The following is a 26,365-nucleotide window of genomic DNA, read 5'->3' as shown; positions in this document are numbered from 1 at the left end:
TATCGATGAGGCTGGTAGCTCCGGTGTTCTTCCTTGATGATCCAAAAGAGAAGTGACGGATTAAATTAAATCGCGTTAGTTGCGGACCGCCGGACAAACACCGATATAGAAGGGGAAAGTTAACGAAAGTTCGTTGTCCGGCGAGAAGGACTTGCTAACGGCCCAAGTCTTCGCGTTAATACGTAAGTGTATACATACGTGCGCATGTATAGTTATATACACACGCATGCGTACACAAATACGTATGTGAGTGAGTTAGAGAAAATGGCATTAGGGTGGAGTTTTTTTGAAATATTTAGGCTGAAGGCCTAAACAGCAACATATGCATCAGTGCTAAGTTTCAGTTCCCCAGCGTAATTGGTTTTAGAGATATATTGGTTTTTTACGTTTTAGTCTATATAAGAATCTTAGGAATATCCCGAGCTACATATCGAATAAATGTTTGGTCGGAATATTTATTTTCAAGGTGCTGGCATATGTTTCAAATATGAACCAAATCGGAGCAGTCGTTTAGTGTTTTAGTGATATACATTATACAGAGAACTGTATGAAATTGTAAAGCGTGACGTCTCAGACTTCGTAATTTTTTTTTTAGCGAAAAACCCTAAATAAAATTAAGTTCGTGGTTATATCATGGTGAAATTTTGAGAACAGTCCGTTGCCAGCTCCAAATATAAACAATGACGCACTGGAAAAAGTATACATTCAAATACCTAGGAATAATGATCGACGATAAACTAAAACAAAAAAAAAAATATAAATATGTTCATCGGTGAAAATGCGCTTACAAACATACAGACAGACAGACCAAAATTATAAAAATTTTAGATTTGGCTTCTGTTGATCTAATAAACCCCCTATTAATTTTTCTTTAACATCTACTAGGTACAGATATCGGCCTGTTGCAATTTTATTATTCTCAAATACTTTCGTTTGATACGCATATGGCAACATTCAGGTTATCTTATCGATTTAACTGAAATAAAGTTTTCAAATAGGTGGCAACCCACTTCAAAAATATTTTTAAAAGTAAGCTTCCTAATCCTCTTTAATTTAATGTCCGTTCAATAATTCAAAATTATTTTACAAATTTAAATGAATAAAATTTTTTAAGCAGTTGGCAAATCCCCTAAAAATATTTTGGGCATTAAAATTTCCTGACCTCTTTAGTTTGCAATTATTGCAATATTTAATTTATGTTATCAATTAAGTTAAATTAAAGTTTTCAAATAGGTGGCAACCTTCCACAAAAATATTTTCAGCTGAAAGCCTTTGTAACCTCTTTCTTTTGACAGCCATATTACAATATTTACTTTATCGTATCAATTGACCTAAACTGAAATTTTAAACACAGGTGGCAACTCTGTAATTTTTTTCTTCTATATTGTAAGCTAGACCTCTAGCGATACATCGGTGAAAACTGTATTCAATTCCATGCCTTAGATTTCGAGTGATGCGCGTACAAATATACAGACGGACAGAGTAAAAATTTTTAATTTGGCTTCTGTAGGTCTAATAAAAGCCCACCATATTAATTTTTCTCTAATTGATATAAGGTCTGTAAAAATTGTATTATAAGTATAGATATAGATTTCATTTATTTTATGAATTTAGTACAATACAAATTTTCAAACAGGTGGCAACCCTCCTCAAAAATATTTTCGCCAGTAAAATTTCCTAAACCTCTTCAGTTTGATACACATATTTCAATATTCAATTTATCTTATAAATTAAATTAAATTAAATTAAAATTTTCAAACAGTGGGCAACTCTAAAAAAATATTTTTATTAGTAAGCCTTCTTAAGCCTCTTTCTTTTGGCGCCCATATTGCAATATTCACTTTTTCTTATAATTTTACTTAAACTACAATTTTCGAACAGGTGGCAACTCTCTAATTTTTTTCTTTCTATTTTTTAAGATAGACCTCTACCAATACATCGGTGAAAACTGCATTCAGTTCCATTCATTCGTTTTCGAGTGATGCGCGTGCAAACATACAGACAGACAGACAAAAATTCCAAAAATGGTTGATTTGGCTTCTGGTGCTCTAAAAAAGAGTCCCCAAATTAATTTTTCTTTAATAGCTATAATGTACAGACATCGACCTGTTACAATTTTATTATATGTATGTATAAGCTTTATCAATGACACAAGCTCGTGTTTCTTATTCTCCAAATTTCTTCTATACGCTGACGATCTCAAAGTTGATTCGGTTGTTAAGAGACCCGGGGATTCTGATTCTCTCAATCTGATCTAGATAGTGTTAACTCTTGGTGTGAAAGAAATCAACTCTTCTTCTCAACTACTAGAAAGTCGTATACCGTAAGCACATCTTATACGATAGCAGGTACGAAACTCAAATTTGTAGATCAAGTCAAAGACCTAGGGGTTTATTTTGACTCAAAACTCAAATATAATACTCATATTAACTTCATTGTTGCAAATTCCTATTCCTCGTGGGTTGTTGTGCGTCGTAACAATTCTGATTTTTCTGATCCGTACACTCTAAAAAACTCTATATTGCTTTTGTCAGGTCCCGTCTAGAATATGCCGCAATTATTTGGCGACGTTTTCATACGACGTATATAAACAGGATTGAATGTTTACAAAAGATTTTTATCAAGTCTGCGCTAAGGTTTCTCAGCTTTACAGAGACAATGCCTCCCTATAAGTCACGTTGCTTACTTTTAAAACTTCATTTGCTTGAAGATAGGAGAAAGTGCCTATCCTGCTCGTTTATCTTGAATGTTATAACTAATATTGTCGATTGCTCTGAAATTCTGCGAAGAATACCGCTCAATATTCCTGTAAGAAATTTGCGGCGTTCTGACTCATTTTAGGTGCAATCCGCAAAGTCGAATTATGCTTTGATAGGTGCATTCAAGCCCTCAGGGAAATCAATCAAATAAACCAAACCGTGGAAATAGATCTGCCACTTCCTGGAGTCGAATAGTCTCGAATTACTTTAGCTGATTAATTAGTTGATCACCAACTTAAATTGAAGTTGTATTTTTAAGCTTAGTCAGTAAGAATCTATGTATTCATTGACTGAAATAGAAATAAATAAATATATATATAAATATATTAAGCGCCAGTGTAGGTGTGGTTCCTAATGCTCCGCTAATTCCTGTTTTACAAGTGTAGCCTTCTATAGTTAGTTCCACCATGAGCCCTTGCATTGAAACAATATAGGCTTAAATCTGGTTTCCTAGAGCTAATGAATTAATTTGGGCGATAGCTCCCCTACAGCAGTACAAGGCAACCGACACCTTTCCTACCCTTTGCTCAATGTTAGGCTTCCAGGACAGCCGCCGTTGATCGCCTACCTAGTTACCTGGTTTAGGTAACCTTGAGCCAGATCACAGTGTATAGAAATCGTCCCTTAACCAAAGGTAGCACATCATCTACATAGGCGACCAGCCGACAGCCCACTTTTTCCAGTTCCTCTAGAAGGCCGTTTACAACCGCAATCCAGATCAGGCGAGAGAGAACACCACCTTGTGGAGTGCTCCTATTGACTCTGCACTGAGTGCAGACGCTCCCCCACTCCGCCATTACAGTTCTGTCACGAAGTAAGCTATAGATAAGCCTTATTAGGTTGGTTTCAATCCCCAGATTATTGACTTGATTATTACCTCTGGAGTGACATTATTGAAGACTCCCTCGATATCGAAGAAGCCTCTACTGCATACTTTACCAATGTGTGCAGGGCGGTATTCACCGACCTTTTTTTTTGCAATAAGCATATTGATCTCTTGAAAGACAGTTACGAGGAATTGCGTTTCTTATTTACGAACAGGTCTATCAGCCTCTGTAGCGTTTTTAGCAAGAGCGTTTTTAGTATAAACGAAAAGACTGATAGGCCTAAAATCCGTAGGGGACACATGATAGGCTTTTCCTGCCTCCGGGATGAACGCAACACTGACTACCCTCCACGCCTTGGGGATGTACCCGGTCCTCACGCAGTTCACATAAATAGGATCCAACCAATTGCACGACACCTTCAGTGCGCTTTGCAGCTGCGCAGGTATGATGCCATCGGTCCCCGGCGACTTTAATGGTTTGAACGAATTTATCGCCCAGGCCAGGTGACGATCGTCCAGAAGATCGGAGAAGTACAGGACCTGGGGGAAGATTCTGTCACCAGTTAGCGACAATTTTCGAATCGCCATCGCACTTTTTGACGCAAAACATTTATATCATGCGTTAAAAAGTGCGATAGCGATCCGAAAATTGACGCTAACTGGTTACAGAATCTCCCTTCTGAAGTGCAAAATATCGCAAAGAAGTACATTTGACTGTACTTTGAAGTACGAAGTACAAGAGCGAAAAAGGAAGTACTGTACTTCTGAAAGAAGTACGGTTCGTCACATTACGTTTGAGTAACATTTTCCGTGTTAAAGTTTGAATTTTTTTCATTCGCAATGCAAATTTAAAATGAAAATAACTTGAGTAAATGATCTTATCTGAAAAAACGGTAAACAAATCCGTAAGCTACTACCCAAAATTAATTTTACGTGTTTCGGCGTTTTTTTGTGTAATTTTAGCATCCTTACAGTGTTATCATCAAAATTTAGCCAAGCGGACTCTATCCTCATTTGTAACGCAGGTTACCAGTAAGAGTACTTCAGAGGCCCCAGAAGGCACGCCATTTTGGGTAGCACTAAGGCTACCATAATATACACAATTGCATTTTTATAGATACGTAGGGATTAGTCTAAGAGAACAGCAGTGCCTAAGGCAGCAACAGTCCGGACTGTTCTTCACCGAAGGGCGAGCATGAAAGTATTCGGGCGGGTTATACCTGCTTCGACATTTACGAAGCGAGTTCGCGGTAGGATCTGGAAAATTTACGGTTACCCTATAAACTGAACAGCTACAGTTGAAGTTATTCAGCTTTCTTAAAGTCCAATTAGTAATACTACTTAGGTAGAAGTTATTTATTCAAGGCAGTTGGCAACGAAGAAATTTAACAAAGCTATTGCAATTCAACAGTTAAAAAAAAAATAATACATTTTTCGATTACTTTTTAAATTACTTTGAGGAATGGAATTCGAAAAAAATCAACTGCATGCAATTCCTTTGCTGTGAACTGAAGGAATTGATTCCTAATTATAATTACTGAAGAATGTAATTGTAATTGTAATGTAATTGCATTTAACCCAGCTTTGATTATAATATTATATTATCATTATATTCTTGTACTATTTTAAGAATTTGATTCGAAATAAAGTTTACTTTTCAAATGTACATACCCGGGTACGCAGCTGTTGACGTAAGGGGTAAAAGTCGAAAAATAGACAGATTTCTGGTTCCGGTGGTCCACTCCCACTCAGAATATGGTGTACAGTACTTTTGTTGAGGATATCATGAAATTTCAAGTTAATCCGATGTATGGTTTCCAAGAATTACAACTCACAAAACATATATAACATACCCGGGTATGTTGCTGTTGACATAAAGGTTAAATATAAGAAGATAATTTTTTTAAACCCCCCTCCCCAAAAAAAATCTGCATTTGCCCGTGCCACCATTTCGCAAGGTTTCCAATACATAGAGAAAGCACTTGCATATCGCTTATTTTCTAATGGAGTCTTGCCCATTTATGTTATTTATTTCGATGTGTTGTCTAGTAGGCAATTAATTCAACGTAGGGCAACGTCTGCTAGTACTATTTTAAAGTTCAATGTTATATAAAATTGTTTACTTGAGTGGGCAAATTAATCGATCCTGGTATTACTGGAACTCCCGTCATAAAATCATTTGTTAAAAAGGGTCTCAAAACAATCGATCGGCAGCATGATGGAGTTCGATTTGTTGGATCCCTATCAAAATGCACAGGAATCAACACGATGGGCATTTGTGATATTTTACGATGAAGTTCCGCTTGGATTATTATCTGAATTAGAAATTAAAACATGAATATAATACGTATTAGTGAGTTATGTTTTATAATACTTCATTTCCTATGGCATCCGCTTCCCTCAATTGATTAAGAACATAATTGTTGAGTGTCGTATGAGTTATGTCTGTAATTTGGTACTGTACAAGATCACCAAATATAAAGCAAACACGATTAACATTATGCAGAATACGTGGTATCAGTTTAGCTAAAAATAATAAATCGTTCCAATTCGGTTCAGCATTGCTGGAAAGGCCCACAACATAGCTATAAGTTCTCTTATCACCTAAAATAAAAAAAATCAATTTTTATATTTTTAAAGTGCAATACGATACAATAGAACACATTAAAATTTTATTTTATTCCATAAATCTATTTATTCACAAAGAATGCTATTTATTTTTCTCTCCTAATTTCAGTGATAAGGGTTTTAAATTCATTTCATTACCAATAAAGTAATGTATTAGATACGCGTAAAATTTTACGAGTAAGTATTAAAATAGTATATCTTGGTACAATACATTTAATTTACAGCCTTATTATCTATCTCGCACGATAGGCTGCAGACGAATGCTTCAAAATTTAGTCCAAACAACATTCTAGCCGTATTAAATGTAGCCGAGACGAGTCCAACGTAATCGTCGTAAAACAAGACGAAGACGTACCATAGAGTTACAAAGTAGCAAGAAGACACGATGTCGTCGTTCGTGCGGCCTATCGTTCGAGATAGATAATAAGGCTGTTAATGCTTTCAATAGGGCGAATTTTACCGAGAACTCGGGGGACTGGGAAGCAAATCATCATTGTTTTAATGCGTTTAAGAGATTAAAAAATTAAAAAAAAAATTCATATGCCACGTTCCTTTAAATGGACTAAAGAGAAAAAATAATTTTTGGTAGACCCATAGAATTTTTCCTGCTAAGTTTTCATTTTAAAATTTTAGCAAACGTGGGGCGCATGTTATATACTAGGGGAGCCCACGATGCTAAATCGGGATTTACTCGAGCGCCATTTTGACCTATTGGATTTTGAAGATTATGTGACGGGAAGAAAAAAAGTCATGTGAAGTTTTTCCTTACAGCGGTGGGTGGAGGATATACAGGCTTCTAAAAATGCAAAAACAAAAAAAAAAGTTACATGGATTTACTCGAGCGCCTAAGATATTGATAGTTAATAAATCAAACGTGTTTCTGATGACGGCGATATGCTAATCTGCCGGTTTGCATGGTGGGGGTGGGCATACGGAAGGGTAAAAATGGGTGACGAAAAAATTTACTCGAGCGCGTCAGATATTCACAAGGGATGTTAAATGGACCTGAATGAACCTCCCATTCAATAATCTGTCGATTCCAATATGACGCAAGCCCGTGGCGTCTTCTTGAAGATGCAAAAAAAAATCGCCATTTGGATTTACTCGAGCGCGTCAGATATTCACAAGGGATGTTAAATGGACCTGAATGAACCTCCCATTCAATAATCTGTCGATTCCAATATGACGCAAGCCCGTGGCGTCTTCTTGAAGATGCAAAAAAAAATCGCCATTTGGATTTACTCGAGCGCGTCAGATATTCACAAGGGATGTTAAATGGACCTGAATGAACCTCCCATTCAATAATCTGTCGATTCCAATATGACGCAAGCCCGTGGCGTCTTCTTGAAGATGCAAAAAAAAATCGCCATTTGGATTTACTCGAGCGCGTCAGATATTCACAAGGGATGTTAAATGGACCTGAATGAACCTCCCATTCAATAATCTGTCGATTCCAATATGACGCAAGCCCGTGGCGTCTTCTTGAAGATGCAAAAAAAAATCGCCATTTGGATTTACTCGAGCGCGTCAGATTTTCATACAGAAGATTCATCTCGATGCCCTGGCCTTGCTGTTCCATAATCTGACGATTATCTGGAGGGGTTTTCTTAATCTGACGGTTTAAAAAAATAATTTCGTTTCTGAGATGCACAGTCAACCAAACATATATTATTGTAGACACTTATTATTTTATCCGTGCAACTATCATACAGCAAGTCCGGTTCGACTTGGTCGTCAATTTCTTCTATATTTTTCCGTCTGTTTGGTTGTGGAAATCGTTAGATGATATGCTTCAGCTGTTTGCTTCATAATACAAAAAAAAAAATGGACCGCGCTCGAGAATGTCAAGGAAACTTTTTTTTTTCAAGTTTGCGACCCTACCATCCCAATCCCTTGCGTCGCGCTCAAATCGTCAGATTTTTTAAATGTACACTTTTCAGCATGTAAATAATTAACCCACCACTTCTTAACTGTACTAGCGCTGTAGAAATTTAAGGTCTATGTTATGTAGTTTTAATTTTGAATGAAAGACTTATTGTCAATTAAATGTAGTGAATTATCTACTCACATACATATAGTATATCACTATGATTCCATTGCTCGCGCGCCACGTTTTTCATTTTAAATCTCGTAAAATGTTTAGTACATTTTAAAATCACAATTTATAAACACAAATTCTATGGGTCTAATAAAAATAATTTTCTACATTTTAGTGCATTTTAGAAACGAGGTGTATTACAAACTATTCCATATTTGACTTTTTTTATACTTTTCAGACTTGTTTGTATAAAATTTTAAAAAATTAAAACAATTGAACGATATTCTGATTTTATATTTTATGAAACTCACCTTATTTATCGTCGCTTTCAACATACTACTACATCTATAAACCAAACTATGCGGCAACTGCACTACAGCGGAACTACATGAAGCTGCTTTAAAATTGTTCCTAGTTTGTAAGCTTTTCTGTGCAGTGTATGGTTTTCGGCCTAAAATCCATCAAACGAAAATCATTTTTTGGCAATGCTTTTTGAGTTTTGTACCACGATTTGTTTCTTAGAGAAAATGAAAAAAAAACAACAAAGTCTAAGCGGTAGAGCGGTGCTAATTTCGAAGATCCCCACATCTCCTCATCAGATTTCTTTTTCTAGATTTCAGCAGGAATCGGGGCCGAATCATCGATGTGCATAGCCAGCGACGCTAACCACTGAGCTATGCACACCCCGAAAACTCTTGTTGTATATGCATATCAATTGATTTCACTACGAACTAGACTAGTTTTGCACGTTCTACGTACGTATGTATGTATCAGGGATGTTGCGAATATTTACAATCGCATTCCTTATGCGAATGATTCGCATAATTTTACACATTCGCATTCGACATTCGCATTCGCATCGAATGATACGAATGTTTTGCGAAGGCGAATGTGTACATGGGCAGAGAGTCCGCTCTAATATTGTTGAAATGGCTCTAAGTCTGTGTAACCAGGATGCGAACAATAACCGGCTTTTAGCTTCAGGCGCTATACGGTTAAGTAGTATATAAAGCAATATGCTAAAATGCTAAATGTCTTATAAGCAACCTAGAAATAATTTAAGATTCCTCCATCGAAAGCGAAGGCTCGGATGTAGAATCTGGAGACATTAGAAAATGTGAAATTAAAGCTCAATTGAACGTCTATCTTATCTTAAAGAAAAACGAGTTCATCTCGGTGAAAATACTCTCGATTGGTGGAAAACTAAACTAAAATACGACAAATTGTCAGATCTGGCCCGCAAATATTTGAGCGCTCCAGCCGCCAGCATCCCTAGTGAATACTTAGTCGCCAACTTGGCTCAAACCGTGCACTTTTTCATCATCAATATGGTACCTCATAACTAAGGATAGTTGGTAGCCCTGTCCGGCGTTATACACGAGCCTCTAACGAAGTCGTCTCATGGGAGAAAAGGCAGCAAAACTACTTTTTTTGAAATATGATATGCCCATTTTGAACTTTCACTACTAGATTAAAACACTGTATAGGTTAAGCACTCGTTCAATGTTCTAATAATTTACAAAATTTTTAAGTAATAAAAACGATGGCTTAAGTTGATTATAGCTTTTTAATGTAATTCCTAATATTCGCATTCTCATTCATAAAATTCGCATTCTCATTCGTGAATGTGAAAAATATGACATTCGAAACATCCCAGTGTGTATGGATTTTATGTTCTTTACTATACTATCTACTAGCGATGTGTAACACACCAGAGTGCTGTGCTGCTGTGCTACCTAGCACCAGGGTTGCGTGATTTTGATTTAGTCAAATCACAAATCTACACATAGTATAGTATAGTTCGTTGGATTACAAAATAAGATACCAAATGAAAGGGCCTCGCCCTCTCATCTACAAAAGCTTCAATTTTTTGAATAGGGTTGCCACCTATTTAAAAATTACTATCTTCTAAATATAGTATAAAGGAAAGTCGAGATATTTTGATCACGCTACTTTCAAAACTACTGCACGAATTTATACGAGATTGCTTAAGTATAAGCTGTATCGACAGGAATATTATCTTTAATATTTTGAATTCCTATAGGGTTTCCACCTGTCCAAAAATTATTAGATCCGCACTATTCGTTGGATTACAAGAAATAAGGTGTCAAATAAAAGGGCTCGGCTTTTAGATGTTCAATAATGTATAACTTTTTGAGTAGGGTTCCCACTTTTTAAAAATTATATGATCTTCACCGTTTGTTGGACTAAAAACTGAGGTACCAAGTAAATGGATATGGCCTCTGCATGTCCAATAAGTTTCTATTTTTTGTTTGAGTGGGGTTGCCACCTATTTAAAAATTAAGTAGGTATAATACGCGAGGGCATGACATTAGATTTGCACAGTTCATTCAATTAAAAAAAATGAGGGGTCAAACGAAAAGGATTGATCTTGCAATTTGCAGTAAGGTTTTATTTTTTGAAGAGGGTTGCAACCTGTGCGAAAAATTATAAAATGTGGGCTGTTCGTTAGATTACAAGAAATGACGTGTCAAATGAAAGGACTTGGCCTCCAGATGCGCAATTATATATTATTTTTTTAGTAGGGTTGCAACCTGTTTAGTTGTCAATCGCATCTTATTTAATCACCCCTATTCTGGTTGTCGTAAGTCGTTCGCATCGACAGTCGTTCGTTGAATTGTGTTGTAAATAAAAACATTAACGACAGATTTCAACACGTTTTCATTAATTCTTCATTTCGAAAGGATAATAGGAATAAAAATTTGTGGTATATTATGTCATTTGTTGCCTCATAACGTCGATGAAAATTTCAAATTTCGACGAACGACTATCGTTCCGGCAATCGGAATAGGAGCGAATATCTACACATTCAGCGCGTGGCGAAGCCTCGCGCATACGAGACCGGCTAGTCCATAAATAAGATTTATTTCTGACTGGAAAGTTGCATCAAATCCTAAATAAATTTTATTTGTGATTTGCCTGGTCAACCAAGTAAAAAATAAATTTTATTTGTGATTTGATTCGTCAACCAAATCAGAAATCAAATTGATTTGTAAATTGAATCGCCCTCCAAATCAGAAATCAAATGGGTTTGTGATTTGAATCGCCCTCCAAGTCAGAAATCAAATTGATTTGTGAATTGAATCGGCCTCCAAATCAGAAATCAAGCTTATTTGTGATTTGATTTTTAGAGCGAATCATTTGATTTGTGATTTTTCAGCCAAATAATACTCTTTTAGGCAACGCAAGTATTTCGGGATTTTTGGGACTAATTCGGAATTTTTGGGACTATTTCGATATTTTCGGGGTTCTCGGGTATATATCGGGATTTTTGGGACTATTTTGAAATTTTCGAGATTTCTTCGGACTTTTCAGGATTTTGGGACTAATTCCGTATTGTTGGGACTATTTCGGGTTTTGAGAGACTTCTTCGGGATTTTATTTCGGGGGTTTTCGGCATTTTTGGATTATTTCGGGATTTTCGAGAATTCTTTGGGATTTTCTGGACTATTTCGGGGTTTTCGAGACAACTTCGGTATTCTCGGGTTATCGGGCCCATATCGGGATCTACAGGACTACTTGGGGATTTTTGGGGTCAATTTGGATTTGTTGATACTATTTCGGGTTTTTCGAGACTACTTCGAGATTTTCTGGGTTCTCTGGGTTATTTCGGAATCTTAGGGATTTTTGGTACCAATTAGGAATTTTTGGGACTATTTCGGGTTTTTCAAGACTACTTCGAGATCTTCGGGGTTCTCGCGAATATACATATCGGGATCTTCGGGGGTTTTGGTATTAATTCGGAGTTTTTGGAACTTTTTCGGGTTTTTCGAGACTACTCCGGGATTTTCATCATTTTGGGACTAATTCCGTATTGTTGGGACTATTTTGGGTTTTTCAAGACTACTTCGAGATCTTCGGGGTTCTCGCGAATATACATATCGAGATCTTCTGGACTACTTCGAGGTTTTTGGGATTAATGCGGAGTTTTTGGAACTTTTTCGGGTTTTTCGAGACTCCTCCGGGATTTTCAGGATTTTGGAACTAATTCCGTATTGTTGGGACTATTCCGGGTTTTTCGAAACTACTTCGAGATTTTCAAGGTTCTCGGTACTACATCGGGATCTTCGGGACTACGTTGGGAATTTATGGGACTATTTCGGTTTTTTCCGACACTACTTAGAGATTTTCAGGATTTTTGGGACAACTTCGTGATTTTCGGGGTTATCAAGACTATAACGGGATTTTTGGGACTATTCAAGGTTTTTCGGAGTTCTCGGGACTATATCGGGATCTTCGGGACTACTTCGGGATTTTTTGGACAAATTATAAATTTTTGGTACTATTTCGGGTTTTTCGAGACTACTTCCAAGGGCTTCGGGGTTCTCGGGAATATATCGGGACTATTTCGGGTTTTTCGAGATTACTTCATGAATCTTGAAATAGTCCAGCAATCCCGAAATAGTCCCAAAAATTCCGAAATAGTCCTAAAAATCCCAAAGTCGTCCTGATGTAGTATCGATAATCCCGAAAATGTCGAAGATGTTTCGAAAAACCCGGAATAGTCTCGAGAGTCTCGAGAAAATCTCCATGGTCCCGAAATAGCCCCAAAAATACCAAAAAACTCGAAGGAGTTCCAAAAACTCCGAATTAGTCTCAAAAACCCCGAAGTAGTCCCAAAGATCCCGATATATTCGCGAGAACCACGAAAATCTCGAAGTTGTTAATAAATACCAAAACAGTCCCAAAAATCCAGATGTAGTCCCAAAAATTCCTAAATGGTCCCAAAAATCCCGAAGATCCCGATATAGTCTCGAAAACACCGGAATAGTCCCGAAAATGCCGAAATAGTTCAAAAATACCTAAATAGTCCCAAAAATCTCGGGATGTATTCCCGAGAAACCCGAAAATCTCGGAGTAGTCTCGAAAAGCCCAAAATAGTCCCGAATGTCCCGAAGAAAATCCGAAAATACCGAAATTGTCCGAAAATCCCAATATATTCCCGAGAATCCCGCAAATATCGAAGTAGTAGAAAAATTTCGAATTGGTCCCGAAAATCCCGAAATATTCCCAAAAACACTGAAAATCTCGAAGTAGAGTCGAAAACCCCGAAATAGTCAGAAAAATACCGAATTGGTCAAAAAAATCCCGAAGACCCCGAAATAGCCCCGAGAACCCCAAAAATCTCGAAATAGTCTCGAAAAAACCGAAATGGTCCCAACAATTCCGAATTAGTCCCAAAAATCCCGAAGCAGTTGCGTTGCATAAAAAGTATCATTTAGTTGAAAAATCACAAATCAAATCACAAATAAATTTGATTTCTGATTTGGTTGACGAATCAAATCACAAATAAAATTATTTTTTTATTTGATTGACGAATCTAATCAAAAATAAAACTTATTTTTTATTTGGTTGACCAAGCAAATCAGAAATAAAATTTATTTCTTATTTGGATTACAAATCAAATCACAAATCAAATATATTTGTTAATTAAAAGTGGATTTTAAATCAAAAAGGATTGAAAACCACGCAACCCTGCTTGAGTCTAAGCAAGCTGCATCTCTTACTATTGGAAGGAGAGCTTACGGATCACTGTATGGTTGGTAATCATGCCGTAAAGCCGAGTGTCGTGTATAACCCTTACTGCACCAGCTGCATGGAGGACGATGAGGTGGAATCATTTCAACATCTTGTACTCTGGTGCCCTGCCTTTGCAAGCCTAAGGTTTAAACATCTTGGGTCGCACTTTTTTCATACTCCCGATGAGCACTCGGGGGTGGACATCACTCGACTGAAGAGCTTCGCGTTTCACAGAGCGTTTCTCCGACACAAATCCATAGCTGTCGGCTTTCTCCCATAGCTTCCCCCTCTTTCCACTACTCAGCCACTCTTTTTCCCCGGCTTCCTTGCGCCCTTTTCCCTCTCCCTTCTAAGGGCATCACAATCAGTGTTGCCATTTTAGCGGTTTCCGGCTAGATTTAGCCGGTTGCGATAGCAAACAGCCGGAGAAATTTCGATTTAGCCGGCAGCCTATTTGTTAGCCGTTTTGCAGAAAAAGTTAGCCGTTTTTAGTCGATTTTGCTATTTGCCTTGTTATCTTAAATTTCAAATATGTATATATGTTTCCATTTTTGACTAAGCGACCCAAAATCTGTTAGAAATGGCTAATAGCTTTATCGTGGAGAAAATTTTCATGTCAGGCAGGGTTGTATGAAATTGTGATCGCGTTGTGACAATAAAATTGCCTTCCTAGACTTAGAGGTGCATAGAAAACACAATACAATAATGCTAAACTGGTATGCGAAATCCATCGCGTCGGGTAGACTTATTAATTTCCATTCAAATCACCCATGGAGTCAGAAAATAAACACCGCTGCTAGCCTGATCAAAAAAGTGTACATACTTAGCAACAACGAGTTCGCGGAGGAGAACAAAAATAAAATTAAAAGCATTCTGCACAAAAACGGCTACCCGCATGCGCTAGTTAACAATTTAATAGAAACGACGATAAACAAAAGTAAACAAACAAATCAAAATAAAGATCTTCAGGCTAACAACACAACTAACAATAAAAAGTACATTGGAGTAACTTACGTACCAGGACTAACAAATGACCAGGCGCTCAGGAGAACAATAAAGAATTAAGATATTATATATGCTCACAGACCGCACAACACAATAAGCAAACTGTACACTAAACAAAAGACCGAATTCTGAAGGAACAACAACATAATGTGGTGTATCAAATAGAATGTAAGGGGAATGATACTGAAAGCTGTAACAAATGCTACGTAGGCACAACAAAAAGATCATTGGGTACAAGAATAAGCGAACATAAAGCGGATGAGAGAAACAAAAAGATGACAACAGCACTGGCACAACACTTGACAAAGCACGAACAGTTTGCGGACTTCGGGAATACGAGAATTTTGGACATCGAAAGAGGGGTAAAAAGGAGAATGACATTAGAAAGCCTACGTATACAACATAGAGAATGCGATCAACTTTAAAGAGGACGTGGATAACACCAAAACCGTGTATGCAGCTGTAATCAATAACAAGTATAAATAACAATATAGGATTGGAATTTAGTAATATTGTGAAAAGATACTTAAAATGGTGCTAACGTTTATCGTTTGATAAAAAAATTTTTGTCAATAATATTTATGTAAATGTGAGTTCAAAGTCAGAATTAGTGTAAAGTAATTGTCGTTAACTATGTTTATTGTTTTTGCATCAGCGAATTTTACTTGCTAATCATGTTTATTGTCTATTGTCTATTTTTCGAATAAAGACTCCCTGATGAAGACGCGAGAGCGTTGAAACGCGTAGGAGGGTAAAAGGAAAATTTAATTTTTTCGCTTTTTAAACTCTATCGGCCGAAGCAGCTCAAACCCAGCAAACATAATTGTTTTTAATTGGGAAACTTACATGAACCTGAAAAATCTTTTAATTCAAAAGCTTTTTTCCTATAATTTTCTGGATCTAATGAAGAATCAATAGGGGTATTCTCTGAGTCTTGCAAAGCCCTTGCATGGTGCACAGATTGCACGGATTGCACGGTAAAAACCGGTTTTCATATGGGACAGCTTTGAGAATACCCCTAATATGAATATCCTTATTATCAAACAATGCATGTTCTCTCCATTCGTTATCGAAATGTTGCAAGTTTAAAATAAGTTGAAAATATAACGATGGAATGCAAAGAACTATCGATACGATAACATTTTGAATATTTAGCAGCAAATGCAGATATGCTTAAGAGCGAAAAACACCACACAAGAATGATAGAATACAAGATTGCGCCAATCGAGCTGAGAGCAACTGGCTGCGACGTCACATTATTATGAGAATGAGAGTGTAAAGAATAATTTTGAAGAAGAAGAGGAAGAAGCACACAAGTGGTGCGAAATAGTGATGTAATTGTACCTACTCTTCAGCTTCTTAAAATTGAGCGTAAATTCGGTACAAGCACATTATTTTAGGTACGTAATCAAATATTGTTTTATCTAAGTCCGAAAGTTGATATAGTACAGAAGGAAGTTGTAGTCTACCAACTATCAAAAATGTATGCATATAAAACTACATGTTTCCCGTTTAGGTACATATCTACTTTTAGGTATAAGGTTTTAGGCACAACTTTTCGGCAAATAGGTACAATATGAAAATTTAATATTCATCACTAGTGCGAAAAAATAATAATGTGACGTCAGCGAAAGGGTGGATGCTGGCAAATCGAGAAAGAGAGGATTAGCGGTCCGCGGAAGGCGCCACCTTTGTTTCGCTGCATCGTGTTGCTTAAAGCTATTTATGTTGTGTATGGGGCTGTTTGAAGGTTTGATAAGCCGTTTGAGGGAAATGTGAACAAATTCGCAATCAAAATTTTTTGATTTTCTGGCCGCCATGTCGACGTTTGATCAAACCGCTTACGTTGTGTATGATAGAATCGCCTCATTCGCAACGGAATTTTTACCAAATGAGAACGGAAACCCTTTTACATTGTGACCCGGAACGAAACTAAAATTTTTTGCTTGAACGAGTCATGTTTGCATGGTGTATGGCGAAATGGGAAAAGTAGGTTTGAAGAATGTTTCGCACGCCGCTTGTGTGGTGTATTTCGCTCTTTATAACAACTCTGTTGTGCAAAACATGGTTGCATTTGTTATCTGCAAATATATCGAGAGAAAATTTCTCAAAATAAAAATCCTCAAAAAATACTCAAGCGCACCCGAAATTCCTCACGTTTTGGGGAATTACTCACAAAGTGGCAACACTGAATGCAAGCAAATGCTTTTCGGTTGGAACGAATGTAGAAATATGCACAAATATATGAATTATGGTGGTAATATATATGTATGTACATATTAATTTTCATGCATGCATACGTGTAGTTAAAGTATATTCCAAGCATACACTTTTCAGTATAATGGTGTATCTGCATGTTATTTTATTATAATGATTGCGTTTATTTATTATATCTAATAATTAGTGGGGATAATATTGACTAATGAGAAAAGTGCGCGTCTGGCGAAAACTGAGAGTAAAGAAAAGCAGAAAAAATAATATAAACTTTTTATTTCTTTTAAATGTTTTGATTCACCATTATAAGGATATTAATAATAAGCCAAAAATATACACACGTAAATAGAATAAGAATAAGTATGCATGTATGTATTACTTAGAAGAAAACTCAATAAAACGCACTTTTTTCTTTTTTATCCCGCATCCATCGGAAATTTTTTGTAACCCAAGGTACGTTGTGCATCAATTTGATACATATGGAAAAAGACTCTAGTTTTCAATGAAATGTTGGATTTTTTTTTGAATTGTTTATTAATGACCATCTTTTATTAATTTTCTGATAATTAGAATAAAAATGCTTAAAAGATCTACACGCATTTGTCACAAATTATATAATGATGCGAATGACATATACACTTTTTGCACTTGTGACAACGATTGCTGTACAAATTCAAATTCATTCTCGATGTACATATGTGGCAACGAGATGTTTTCACCGATCTTGGCAATTTCTGCAGTAATTGGCTGCCTGATGGCTAATTTTCGAAGTCAGTTGCACCATTCAGCCGTTTTACAAGTGTACTTGCGTTGCCCGACTTTGGTGAAGATTTACGCGTTTGAATGTATGGTATCACCAATGACTCAGATACCTCAAGGAAAAAGAGGCGACAACGATATTTTCTCTCGTTTTCCTTCCATAAGGGATTCAGTTCAATAAATACTACAAATGAATTGAAAGTGGAAATATCGAGCGTGTTGGCAAATATAGCCATTGGCCAACGATTAACTTTCCGTTTGCAGCGATAAGTAGCGATTCTCTCATCCAAACCATCCACCCCTCGTTTTGTTTCATTGTCGTAGTGTATTATTTCGGGTTTCTTTTCAGGATTTTCTTATCTTTATTTTATTTTTTATCTTTAGATAAAAGCCATGAATCAGGTCGCAGAGTAGCTTCCTCTATTGCGTCCCCGTCAACAAACACATCGTCACTATCATATTCGATTTCGCCGGTTCAATTCGAATGTATTCTTCGTCATCGTCACTTGTTTCAAACGGATCACTTTCAATATCCGACGACGAATCAATGGCTTCGATAGGCTGTGAGCTACTATCCATTTTCAAAAATCGTTTTTTTTTTTAAGTAATTTTACTGTCAAAAGGAGTAAGAATGTACGCGAAAAATAGTATCTCGATGGTAATAAAGTACCTCGACCCTGCGACAAAAATTATTTTTTCAAAACACTTGACAGCAAACAACGGTCACTTTACACGCGCAAAATCATGTTTGAACATGTCAAAAATAACTCAATAGCAACAACACAAAATCACAAATGCAGTAGTTTCGGAGTAAAATTTACAGATATCCGTAAATAAATTTATATATTTTCCGACAAGTAGTTTGCATCAATTTGATACATGTCGTTGTTTGTGTTACAATTTTTGTAGCGCTCTGATCTAAAACTCAAGGCACGTGTTATCTTAACTATAGGTGTGTTTTGATGCATTAAGAAGCCAGCCAAAAACAAATTCAAAACATTAACTATTTTTCTTAATATTTTAATATGTATTCGAAATTTGCATCAATTTGATACAAACGATGGATGCGGGTTAAGTCGGACGGATTTCGTAAAAAAAAATTATGTCTGGTCTCCGACTCGCTTCAAATTATTTTTGTAGGTTCTATACATGAAATAAGCTAACACGTGTTCGAGGAATTTTTTTTCTTCAGAGATATGATCTGTCAAACTTTGCATTTTTTCGTGATTCTGACTAATCAAGTACTTCTTCAAATCGGCATATCTCGGGTTTTGCTCATCGTAGAGACTTCATTTTAACGTCATTTTAAAGCTAACAAACGGGATTAGCATTTCTATATATAAGATGGTCAAGATTGTCCTAAAGTAAACTTAGCTTTTAACAATTGAACTTTTTGAAGATGATTTGCATAGTGAAGACCAGTAAATTGGGGATTTAAAATTATGCCATCGTAATCCTTGTTTAATTCTCTATACAAAATGTGGTTCAAAAAAAATGGGAGTTTTTCAACATTTGTTATTTGTTTTGTATAGAGAATTAAACAAGGAATACGATGGTATAATTTTAAATCCCTAATTTACTGGTCTTCACTATACAAATCAACTTCAAAAGGTTCAGCTGTTAATAGCTAAGTTAGCCTTAGGACAATCTTGAACATCTTATATATATATAGGAATGTTAATCCCGTTTCTTTAGCTTTAAAACAACGTTACGATGAAGTCTCTACGATGAGCAGAACCCGAGAAATAACGATTCGAAGGAGTACATGATTAGTCAGAACTTTGACAGATCATATCACCGAAAAAAAAGGCGTGAGTACTAAGTACCAGGGCTGCAAACCGGTTTTGAACCGAACCGGTCTTTGAACCGAAACGTCGCTTTTTTCGGGCTTCGAACCGAGCCACGAACCGAACCGTTTCAATTTGGAAATGCCAAAACCGAACCGAAAACCACCCCAGAAAATGGTTCGGTTCGGATCAAAATTAAAATCCACTATAGCATTTTTCATGTTTTGTAATACACATCTTTGTCTAAAAATGCCATCCGTAAGGTAGACCTGTAAAATTTCTTTTCTTTGATGACACCTACGTGAGTTGTAATTTTGCCCCAGCAAAAAAAAATCCAAAAATCAATAAGAATTTTAAAATAACTCAAACTTCGATTTTTTTAGTTCTGATTAAAAAATTTTATACTTTGAGGCAATTTTGTTGAAATTTGTAGATTTTTACTAATAGTCGTACAAAGTTTTAAATTTAGATTTATACGGCTGTCGTTATATAACGAGCTATACTTTTATAAAAAAAAATAATGAACATTAAACCAACAAAAGAAAATTAGTCAAATGTCGCACTCCTATTATTTTGACCATAGGTATACTTGTACATAAGTTAAGACCTAGTTTAAGTTCCAACCAACTGAAAATGAGGGTTTTAGCATTAGGTCAACATTTTGAGTGTCAATTCAAAATTCTGAGTATGCTGTTTTTGTGTACTCGGCTATGCTCACGACTTGTCCAAACCTTAAAAGAGTTTATGAACATTTTTCTAATTTCCCCTTGATTGCGTTGATTTTAAATAATTATTTTTGTTTAGGTTATTATGCTTTTGCTTCCCCACATAAGTTGTGTGGAAGAAAATACGTGAAAAATTGCCAACTTAAAGCTTAAAAATTTAGATTCAACTTTCCAGAATTTTCATATGAAACTTGAATTTATACGTTTAAAAACAAAAATAAGTATTAAATAAACAAAAGGAAAATAGCCAAAACTTGCTAAAATATCCCGCCCATTTATTTTTCCACTACTATACATGCAGATATTTGAATTTGATCTCAGTAACAAAGCCTCTAATTTATATATTATAGATTTGTAATATTTTTTCAATATTTGCATCCTTTAGCATAAAAAAATTTAACCATTTGAACCGAACCGAACCGCGGTTCAGGGAGACTCATGAACCGGTTCTTGTACCGGTACAAGTTTTTTTCTAAGTGGTTCAAACCACTGAACCGAACCGCACTGATTTTTGGAGTGGTTTGCAGCCCTGATTATATCATCCATACATAGTATGTATATTATACATACATATATGCATGTATGTTCATCAGTTATCAACGGTCCCAGTTGAAATGATTTCAGTATTTTTTTTAATTTTCGCTTTTTTATCAAAATAGACTACTAAACGTATGCCTAAAACCATCTGCGAATTCTAAAACCAGTTGCAACAAAAGAGTTCATACATACATATGCGTGCAACTAATTAGCAATGAAATACAAAACTGCATACCCGAAAATTTTCTAAATATTCTAATTAAACATTTTGAAATTTTGATGACAATTTTTTGAAGTTTGATTAATTTTTTTGCAATTTGTGCAAGCTTTGCAACTTTTGTTATTGTGGTTTCTGATATAGATTGAATTATATTTTAAATGAAAATTATTAAAAATAAACAAATAAACATAATTTGCAAGCAATATCGTTTTGAATTTCGTTGCAAATTAGTTGCACGCATCTGTATGTATGTGTGTACATACAAACTTATGCATGTGCGGAGTTTGCATAATCGGAGGTAATAAGCAATCGCACCGCATTTCCTGCTACTATTCATATGCCTAAATGTATGCAACCATTTACAATAGCAAGTAAACACAGGGTGGTTCTAATGAAATTAAAATTGTATGCTGAAATACACATGCTAAGCCCTTCGAAATTTTCTGCTGGGCTATGCGTTACAGCTTCGCAAATTTTACCCCTACCGAAACCAAAGATGTATACACATAAAAAAAAATTTTCCTCGAATACGTGTTAGCTTATTTCATGTATAGAACTCATACAACATTTTTTAAGCCAATCGAAAGTGTGACACCAAATTCGGTGTCCGATATGAAAAAGAATGTCTCATATATGTGTGTATCTATATGCATGTACTTATATAAGTGCATAGTTATTTACTGAACAGCGCAGAATGAGCAAACATTTTGCAGCAATAATCAAGTAATAACTAAGCATTGGTTTTACTACGACCTTGCAAAGACGAAAAAAATTTACTGCTTTTTAGCCTGAGGTGTGTATATGCAATATTGCAGCAGCTTTCTACTTACCTTTTGTTTATTTTCCGCTAATAATTAGTATGCTTTAGAAATATTTACGGAAATAGAGCACATGAGGCAGGTAGTGATTTTTTCTTCAAACTGCATTTCCCTAAGTGCGGAGTTGTGTGGTTTAGTTGGGATTTCCCTGAACACCAAATACATATTTGGTAAATACGTACGTTCTTCATAAAATTTTATTTTGTAGGAGTTTTGGGTGTGCACCTACATAAACGATGCGGGTGCTCCATTCGCGATCACTCACAACAGCTTATTCTGAAAACTTTTTAGGGCGTTGTATGGATGATGTTTTTTCGCTTTTCCAAGGAATTACGCTATAATTGCACGTATATATACATATATGCATTGTCGTCAGTGGTAGAAGTAATAGAAAAGCCTTCCCACTTATGTAAAACAGTGGTAATTGCCTATAGTAGGGATACACAGCAGAGGTGCACGCAGTCGACGTCGCGGGCAAACTGCGCGCACGCGAGCGTGCTAGGCGAGGTGAAGTGAGCTGTACGGAGATAGCATCGTATACATATTAACCACTACACACTTCTTTTCAAGTAAAAATGCGTGTATGTATGTGTACTTTTGCGACAACTGAGCCAGTGTGGCATGAGGCCACCAGAAAAAGCCAATTTTTCCAAAACAAAAGCGCCAAGTTTTTATTATCATGTTTAATAATTTTTTTGATTCAGTAAAAAGTGTATATACATATCCATTTCCTCACGTTTTTGTTAATAAATTAATTTCAATACATTTATAACAACGCAAAACATATTTAATTTACCTATTCCTCACATTTTATTTAGTAAATGAATTCCATCTTAATGTAGAATATTAGTGTATAGTGTATACATACATACATATGTACCTATGCATTCGGTGTGCTTAAATTAAAAAAGCATCACTAAATACCGCACCAAGCATTGAATTCCAATTATTTTGGCTTTTTGGTTTACCAAAAGCACTAAATTTAGTGCAAAATGCACGAAATTGGCAACAGTGAGCTGAGCACATCAGTGCTCAAACAGTGATGCCAGACCAAGTATTGAGTAAATGAGCTATGTATATTTTTCTTTTAAAGCAAAAGTTCTAATTGGCGAGGGTATTGATTTTTGGTTCTTACATAGAACACTGATAAGATTCACAAACTTATCTTAGGACTTAATTAAAATAATCAACATTATTTGTAGACGAATATATTTGTGTTCGTATGAAATAGTAGCTTATGTCGGGAGGCTGGCTTTAGTAAAATGTACCATTTCCTATATTCTTTAAACCGCAAGGAATTTTTTATGAAACTTAATACGAATATTGACTTGCTAGCATCGCCATTAACATTACCGTCTTTTACGTTTATTTTCCAAGAGTTCTTCAACGACTCGGCGCCAGTGAGTCTTTCGCAATCGTATGCTGCGAATGGTTCATTATACTAAAGCCAGTCTTCCGACTATTCTATACGAACACAGATATGTATACTTCCTAATAGGCTTGTAAAATGCCCAATACCCAAATCCCTCGCATGAGTTATTATCGGTAAAAATTGGGTACGCTCAAATCTGGCATCGCTGCAGCAAGTACAGCGCCAGTGAAACAGTGTTGATATTTTAAGTACAATTTTACTTTTTTCAGTACAATTAATTTTAAAATGTACAAAAGTAGAATTTGCCGATTTTAAGTACAATTTCAACATCAAAAATACTTTTTGTACCATCAAATCTCTTCTAGCACTTTTATTCTTAATCCGTTTACATTTAAGAAAATGGATATACCTATATTTCATATTTGCTACAAAAAGGAAATTATGAATTGAATTATGAATGATTGCGATCTCTTATCACCGGAGGGTGAAATATCCCTCATCGCTATTTATTTTGAAAAAATCTTTGGAAATGCAATTTACCTAATGGCGATCCTGCAGAAATAGAAGTAATTGAGCAATTCGGGGGTTGAAAGTAAAAAAATGTATGTAAATTCCATGCGTTGAAATTATAAATTTCCTTTGAGGATTTCCGTTTTATCGATAGTGATCTCATTTAATGTTCATTAATATGAACTGACCTATATAGTGTATTAATGTTTTATCATCATTGACTTCATCTTTGACAAAATTACACAGTCACCCGGTATTTATTTGTTTTTTTTTATAAAATTGTAGCTCATTATCAAACAAAAACATTGCAAATAAATCGAAACTTGAAAGAATGAAAAAAATCAACAAAGTTTCATCAAATTTTCACAGTTTTTGTTCAGAATTTGTAGACATGTTTTGGGTTAACAATTTTGTAGCCCATTCATTCTAGTATAATAAGGTGCAAGTTTGAAGTGTCTAGAAAATATCATCGATTTTTTGATTGTTTGATGTTTTGATTTGTTTGCGGTGTTGCGCACTTTCTTCCATATAACGAACGTTCGCATTTTATGTTAAATGGATGAATGTGCGTGTAGCGTTGTTGTTTTTTATGCCAATATTTTAAAGTAATCTTTATTTTATAGATTTTCTTAGACAATGATAAATGATGTACACAAATTTCAGTATGGAAAAAAAGTGCAACACCTTCAACGAAAAAAGTTCTCAAAAATCTACGCGAATTGAATGTACTATCTCGATCATTTAAACATCTCGGACTCGCCCACCACTAAAAATGATTATTTAAATCTAAAGTATATATTAAATGATATTTAATATTTGCTTTAGAGATGAAATTTCGACAAATTTGTTTAACCAAAAATGTTAAGCGCATATGCAGAATGTGGAAGCGAGATTCTTTTGCTTGCGTTTCTATGTTTGCATCATTTATCAGTTTAAGCACATACGATTAAATGTAAAAAAAATATTTTTAATTGCGGATCCGAAAGAAATATTTATTAGTTGCATTGAGTTACGAAAAAATAGTGCCGAAAATCAATCGATTGTGCTGAAGGTGCCGGCTGTTTCCGAAAGGGCCGAAAATGGCACAATGCACACTCATTTTCCATCACTGTCACACATACAATCTCACTATTCCGTTGACTTCGTTTTCCCCTTCCGATAACTTTTTGCTTCCGCGCTTGCCCAGCACCGCTGTGCAAAGCTTTGCACGCGCAGTCGCCCGCGACACATATGTGCTGATTTGGGCATCCCTAGCCTATAGCATCGCATTTCTCTTTCGAATCGTATTACAGAGTAGCCTCTTTGATTTTTTTTTGGAAAATATAAATCGTATGTTGCGAATGCCACATTATACTAAAGCTAGCCTTTGACATAAGCTACTATTCCATATGAACACAGATATGTATACTTGTGATCAGCTAATTAAGCCAGCAATATTTTGATAAATTTTGGCTATTTCGCTTTCGTTTATTTAATGTTTATTATTTTTCCATAAAAGTCTAGCTCATTATATAGCAGACACCAGAAAAAATCACTACATGCTAGAACTCTAAAACGAACGAAATCATGTGTGACCCCCCTAAATGTAGAACAGTAGGTTTTTAAGGCACTTAAACTTGAAAAAGGCAAAACGAGCTTCAAAAAAAGGCAAAAAAGGCATATATTATTTTTTGTTTTGTTTTGTACTTCCTTTATGTACAATGTGAAGGTCCAATTAAAGATATAAAAAAATACATACAGTGGTCAAAAAATTATAACCGAACCACTTTTTGCCAAGTTTTGACGTATTATATTTGTTGTTATTGAACTTTTGTTATATTTTTAAATAAAAATATAGTGCGTTATTTAACAAAACCCGTGGAAATCCATGTTTCCAAATTTGAGCAGCCCACTTGCAAAGACGCCATGTAAATTTTTTTAGATTTTTAGTTTTTGGTGAGTAACGTACCAGTATTTAAAGTAGTTTCATGTCCACTAACAATACAGTGCAAAATCTTTCTATTTTCAGAAAAAATAGCATCAATAGTAGTTAACATACTATTGCAAAAGTCGCTATAATACTTATTTATACACTTTCAAAAGTCTCCACCTTCTGATAAACTTAGAAAACTGCAAGAAAACGTGGTAGTTTCAGTGCCTAGTGGAAGGCTTCGTAAAAAAGAAGCAGACCAATCTTCATGGCAGAGCGAACGCGAAAAGCAAAAAAAAAGATAGCTATGTAAAAGTTACTGTTTCAAAACTCGCTATATTCAATTTTTATACCCGAGCGCACTTGTGCACAAGGGTATTATAACTTTGTTCACATAACGGTTGTTTGTAACAGGCAAAACGAATCGAGATAGATATAGACAAATGTATACATAAATGATCAGAATGAAAAGAGAAATCGATTAAGCGGTGACTGTCTGTCCGTCCGTCCGTCCGTCCGTCCGTCCGTCTGTGCACACGATAACTCGTGTAAAAATTAATATATCTTAAAGAAACTTGGTACGTGTACTTCTTTCCGGCGTAGGAGGGATGGTATTGAAAATGGGCAAAATCGGACAATAACCACGCCTACCTCCCATATAACGGTAATTTTCAGAAATACGAAAAGTGCGATATTTTAGTAACTACTATTTCACTC

At 35.6% G+C, this 26,365-nt stretch overlaps 1 protein-coding gene across 1 annotated transcript in view; it reads right to left on the bottom strand.

Annotated features, from left to right (window-relative positions):
- bur (GMP synthase burgundy) overlaps positions 1-26,365 on the bottom strand; it is a 411,333-nt gene that overhangs the window by 88,924 nt on the left and 296,044 nt on the right. The window contains exons 10-11 of the mRNA XM_017606747.1: positions 5,960-6,189; positions 5,709-5,900 (exon numbers count right to left, since the gene is read on the bottom strand). Of these exons, the coding sequence (XP_017462236.1) occupies positions 5,709-5,900; positions 5,960-6,189 (422 nt within the window). The remainder of the gene's footprint in view (positions 1-5,708; positions 5,901-5,959; positions 6,190-26,365) is intronic.

This window comes from Rhagoletis zephyria, unplaced genomic scaffold, assembly GCF_001687245.7.
Source record: "Rhagoletis zephyria isolate East Lansing unplaced genomic scaffold, Rhagoletis_zephyria_1.1 Rzeph_scaffold_00165, whole genome shotgun sequence".
NCBI lineage: Eukaryota > Metazoa > Arthropoda > Insecta > Diptera > Tephritidae > Rhagoletis > Rhagoletis zephyria.
The sequence above is the reverse complement of the archived record's forward strand: the minus strand, read 5'-3'. Positions and strand labels throughout refer to the sequence as shown.